The sequence below is a fragment of the Choloepus didactylus genome, chromosome 3 (assembly GCF_015220235.1).
Source record: "Choloepus didactylus isolate mChoDid1 chromosome 3, mChoDid1.pri, whole genome shotgun sequence".
Classification (NCBI taxonomy): Eukaryota; Metazoa; Chordata; class Mammalia; order Pilosa; family Megalonychidae; genus Choloepus; species Choloepus didactylus.
This window is the reverse complement of record NC_051309.1, coordinates 114,829,890-114,835,889: the sequence shown is the minus strand read 5'-3', so window position 1 is coordinate 114,835,889 and position 6,000 is coordinate 114,829,890. Positions and strand designations below refer to the sequence as shown.

General features: G+C 41.9%; 1 protein-coding gene across 1 annotated transcript in view; it reads left to right on the top strand.

Moving 5' to 3' along the window:
* The first annotated feature begins 642 nt into the window (after positions 1 to 642).
* The window catches only part of PPA2 (inorganic pyrophosphatase 2), an 89,266-nt gene continuing 83,908 nt past the window's right edge, over positions 643 to 6,000 (top strand). Inside the window, exon 1 of the mRNA XM_037830383.1 lies at positions 643 to 930. Coding sequence (XP_037686311.1) covers positions 756 to 930 — 175 coding nt within the window. The 5' untranslated portion in view covers positions 643 to 755. The remainder of the gene's footprint in view (positions 931 to 6,000) is intronic.

Genomic DNA, 6,000 nt, shown 5'->3' with positions numbered 1-6,000 from the left:
ATTGGAGTTGAAACATGCAGCAATCTCACAGACTCTTCCAGTGGCCTGTATTGTCCCCAGAGAAGCTGGACTACTGGGCAGATGCAGTTCTGTAAAATCAGTGGCCACGGAATTGCCAGTTATGCCCACAGTACTTGGCCTATTTTTATGATGATAGTGAGTGCTTGCTTTGCTCTGGACCCTGTCCAATGTAGAAGAAAGTGTGCACACACACACAAAAAATCACTGTAAGACATGGGGTCTCCTTGTGAACACTTGATCTTCACAAGGACTCCTAGAGCAAGAAAGGATAACGTCCTCAAATGCATTCTCTTCCTATTAATCCAAGAAGAGGTGATTTCTCCTTTCTTCTCACCTATTCACTTCTACAATGGTACTTGATACTCCACCTGAATAGCTGTGAACCTATCACGTTTTACTCTGACCAGTCCACAAAATTGTAAGCGTGCATGTGAGACTTAGTATTCTAGCAGAATATAGGACGATGTCTTGCAAATAATAACGGCTCACATATTGGTGAGGTGCTTCTGAAACTTCCTCTTACGGAAGAAGCGGCGGTAACCGCGCTAGTTGGGCTGGCCGCCCTCCGCGGTGCAGGACAGGGCCGTGACGCCGAGGGCAGGCCTCTGGGGCGTGACCGCGACTCTACCCCGGGGCCGAGGAGTGACGACTCGGGGCGGTAGAGGGCGCCGGCGCGAGACCTGGCTGGGCCCCCGGGTGCAGCCCAAGGACCAAGGCGGACCATTGCCGACGCCATGCGCGCGCTGCTACCGCTGCTACGCACGGGTTGGGGCTCGCGCGCGGCAGGCCTCGCCGCCGCCCGACAGCCGAGGGAACGGAACGCAGGGCCCGGGCCGCGCCGTGCCATGGCCCTGTACCGCACTGAGGAGCGTGGCCAGCCCGACTCGCGCGACTACCGCCTCTTCTTCAGTAAGTAGCTCGCGGAGGCCCCGCCGCGCGGCACGCCGGACGAACCGCAGGGTGGTACGAGCGCCTCTCCGTAGTCTTCCTCCTTCGGGTGCGCGGCGGCCACCGCGCGGTCTAGGCCGTCTTCCCTTATGCGGAGGCCAGCGCCGAGCCACCGAGTTGCTGAAGAGGGGGAACCAAGACCCCAAATACGGAGCGCGGAGACGCAGGGCACCCCGCGTCTTGGCGCCCCGCGTCTCGCTGTCCGCCTGGCCAACCGCCCTCCCCAAGCTGCGGGCGGAGCGTGTGGAAGCGCGCGCTGCTTTCCGCGGCGGCCTCGCAGCCATTTGCCAAGTCTGGGCTGCGGTCCTGCTTTCTTGCAGGTTATGAAATGGGAGGCTTGGAATCCTGCCTCCCGCCGAGTGGGCGTGAGAAAGCTCCTCCTTTTTTCTAAATTGGTTTTTTTAAATTGCTGCCTGCAAGTGGAGAGGCTGGCAGAATTTTGGAGATGACTAGTCTAGCTGTTTTTCATCTCTTGGAATTCTGTTGATCTTCGAGAACCATGAGTTTATTCTCACATGTTTGTGTACACTTTCTTGGGGGGACCCTGAATGCGATCTACGATCAAGAGGCCCGTTGGAGGTGATGGGCCTTCGGTGGAGACACCCCCTCCTTCCCAAATTGAACATGCCCAGAGGCGAAGAGAATTGCTATGGCACGGGACTGGTTAGCTAGGATGAGAAAGTGCCCAGGTCTTCTTGACTCTCATTTTTCTTTGCACTTTGATATTTCACTGTGAAGGTTAGCTGTAACATGAAAATAATGTGGTTAGTTGAGGCACTGTCATGCAACATGACCTTAGAGTCCTAAGGATAGTAGAACCTTACATCTGTAAGGTCAGCCTTGCATTGTTGCACACCTGTTAAGAGCATGGCTCTAGAGCCTCTGAGATCTAAATTGGAATCCTGGATTCTTTACCTTTCAGCTCTTTGACCCAAGGCAGTCTCGAACCTTGGATTCTTCACCTTTCAGTTCCCTGATCCCCAGCAAGTTTAACTTAAGCCTTGGTTTTTTGTCATCTGTAAATAGGGCTGTAGGGATTATAGGACACCATGTATGTAAAGTGCTTAGACACGGAGCCTGTAATATAAATTATGATTATTAATAACATCTGTAATCATTATGATATTTGTAATTATAAAATTGCCCCATTTGAGGTTAGAGTTGAGGAGTGTTATTACCGTCCCTTTACCTGTGAGCAATCTGAGCTTGCTTTAAGTTTTGTGATTATAATGCAATTGGTACCAGAATTCCCATTTTCTTCAAAATTGGTTGCTCTTTTCTTTTATGTGACATATTCATTTTACATTCTTGCTTGGTAAAGATTGATTAGTTGGACAGGAACCGTTTACAAAGAAGTCCCAATTTTTTGAATGGATTGTGTTCCACAAGGTTACAATGTGCTAGCTAATGGGAAAAGTTTCCTATAGAAACAGTGTTATAAAATGGCAGTTAAGTTTCTAAGCAGATAAAAACCTGTGTAACCCATAATATTCTAGATTTGTAATAAGGACAGTAATGAAAAATAAAGAATTAGTAATCAATATTTATGAAGTATGGTAGACACTGTTAGGTGTGCTACAGAGGAGGTTTAATTATAGGCCCTGCCCTCAAGAGATTCATAATAGCAATATGATTAATTAAAGAAAAGATAAAAACACTGAAAAATATTTTGGTTGAATGTTGGTTGAGAAAAAACAGACTTGAGGATCCTGAAGCATACTGCTTGAGGGCAGAGCATTGGATTTGGAATGGAGTGTTCTAGGCCTTCATCTTGGCCCTGTCTGCCCTTAACTCACAGAGTGCTCTTGGGTGAGTGACTGCTTCATTTCTCAGGGGTCAGTTTCTTCAGCTGTAAAAGTGAAGCAGTTGAACTAGCAGTGATCTTCAAGGTCCTTCTCAGTGCTGATACACCATGAAGGCATTGGATGAATAATAGATATTCTAGTGAGGAACTTGGGGCATTTCTGAGGCTATTCTGGCCTTGGACTTTGGTTTGTTTATCTGCAAGTATAGTTTAAACTCATGTTTTTCTGTGACTAGAATTGCTGTTAATATTTTTTCACTCAGTTGGGATCAAGAGGGCAGGAAAGAAGAAAAAGGTATTACTGAGTTAAGTGGGCAATAATGAAGGGGGTGTAGTTTGGGAGACGGGTATGTATGAGAGGATAATTGGAAAATATGTTGGGTTAAAAATTCCAGAACTAACCACCAGGTGGTATCGTTGGCCCAGAACTGTTCACTACTTACTGGAAGGGGTAGGACAAAGTGAAAGGAAGCAACTTCAGGATGAGTGGGGTAAGAGGGTAACAACACATTGCTCTTTGTAAAAATGTTCACAAATTGGATATTTGTAATTCAGGCAGTATCTGTATGCAGTATTTGGGTTCAACTCTTTCTCATTTAAAGAAAAATTTAAGTATAGCACTACTTGGTATGTTCAGAGTTTTTAATGTGGAATCACTTCCTGCATTTCCAAATATATCTCAGGTCTCTGAAAGTCTAAGGTAGTGAGAGAGACCATTTTTGAGCTTCATCCCTGTGAATGATTTCTCCTTACTGCCATTCAGAAGAATCAGAATAAATGATGGATATAATACTTTTTTTTTTTTAAATTGGTTTTGAACTTTGTAGAAACAGTACAGTATTGAAGTGGCACAGGACGAGGTAGGGGAAAGAGCATTCTGGTGGGAATCATCAGGCCACCTGTTGCCAGTGCAGGCCCTGGTAGTAACTGGTCATTTTCCAAACTTTGTTTATTTGAGTACCAGCAGCCCATGGAATGTTATCAGGTTTTCTTCAAAAAAGGGATTTTGTGGTTTAGTAAATTAGGGGTACACCTCACATTTTATTGCTTCTTGGAGAAAGACGATGTGTTTATTAAAGTGGGAAATTCTGTTGTAAAGCAACTTGGCACAACCTTCTGAACCATAAAGTCCTTATTTCTTAGAACATTTGTTAACATCTAAGTGATGCTCGAGTTTCATGGAACTTAGTTTGGGAAGACTGGCTGGAATGATTTCTGAAACTCCCAGAAGTAACTGTTGCGTCATGGAAATAGTTGTAGACTTCTAGTCAAGGCACTCAGGTTGTAGTCCTGGCTTGATCATCTTGGGCAAGTTGACTTCCCTTAATTTTCTCTCCATCTGTAAAATGGGAATAGCACTATAATTTCATAGAATTGCTGTGTCAGTTAAATGAGATCACTTGTGTAAAAGTTATCGGTGTTTCATACATGATAGTTTTAATATATGTTATTTATTTATTTTTTACCTATTTGCATTTAAGACATAAGGCCAAACTTCTTATTGTTACAGTCTGTAAAGGTTGAAAATAATGTCATGTGGATTTTATTGAATGTTTTAAATATGTCCCAATGTATTAATTCCTAGGTCTGGGAGTTTTGATGGGTATACTGCCTTGCAGTCTCTTGAATTAATTGTGAAATCATAATGAACCCTGAGTTGATTATATGGGATCAGAGACCTAGCAGCACATATCATATTCCTTTGACATTTGCTTTTTTTTTTAACTAATAGCTTGATAATTCATTATTTCAGATTTTTTTTTTTTTTAACTTTTCTCAAAGACTAGGGAGAAGCTATGCTTTCTATAATTTGGGTTTTTGTTGCTATGAGGAACAGTTTTTCACTTAGGGACAAAATCTGTAGATAATTCAAGTTGTTTTTATTTAGCATGGAAATGAATGATGCAGTTGTTTATCAATGAATTTATCATTTATGGTAAGCATATGCTTGTGTTAGAATTACTGTAGGTTTTCTTTTTTAAATACATCATTTGGGGAATAGGTAGAATCTGCCATTGAATGTAACATACATTTGGACTTAATAAAATTTCCTGTGACTGATCCACAAACTATGTTTGAGACTTAAATATATGAGTACCGGTAACTTATTTTTTAATTTGGCCAATGTCATAGAACTTGAATTGACACAACAGAATGTAATGGGTATTATGGGAATATAGAAATATAAATGAAAAATTATTTACATTTATTTGGTCATCAGTCCATAAAACCTTCTTAAAACAGCTTAGTTTTCTAAATGAAGTGCTGTGAAATCTGAATCTTGTGGAACAGATGAAACATGTTTATCAAAGTTGATTTTGTAAACTTTTAAATAAGTCTCCATCTTTTTATCACAAAATAAAACAAAACAAAGCTAGCTGTAGTTGTTGTTAGAGCTTCCAATATGAATCTCTAAATGGTTTTAGTAATGGTGTGTTACTAAACACCATAATGGTGCAGCCCTGTAGCTGGGTGGTGTATATTTGTAAACTCAGATTCATGTTTTGCATTCCATTCAATTTTCATACTTGTAAATATAAGTAATAAACTTTCATCCTTATATAACTTTCCGCTATGAGAGAAACACATAGCTTACAAAATGATAGAATAAAATCTCATTTTGGATTGGTCGAAGGGAAAGTTTTGACAGTTGTTTGGCGTAAGCTAATGTATATTGACGGACCAGATAGAATTCACTAGTTTATGCCTAGGGTTGCAGTCTGACTTTTGACAAGAGTGAAGTGCTGGGGAAAGATGGCAGGGTGATTACAATCATTGATTTCACCTCGCTCCCATTGCAGTAATAGTAAGTGAATAAAAAATGGTAATCCTAAACAATTGAAAGGAACCATCGGAGCTCGAGATTTCAAAATATTTATAAAAGATGAAAAACGGAGATACGGTTATTGATGAAGCAGTGTGGAGGAAGTTCCAGCTTAGTCTATGTGCCAAGGGGCTGTAGTTTAGGAAGAAGCTGATTTGCTTTGCAGAACCTAAATGAGGTTCCGGTCTTGCTGATATCTCATAGAATGGAGAGGATTAATTTGTTTGATTACAGAACAGTACACAGCTATTTACCAAGCAGGCCTGTGGTTTGAGGAGTGGGTTAGTTCCTTCTATAGAAATTTTAAAAATTGTTTGAGGAGAAGTAAGACAACTGATGGTGTTGCTACCCCAGTGAGCTTTCCACATTCTGGTTTTTAGGGAAATCCCAGAGTAACAGCCAG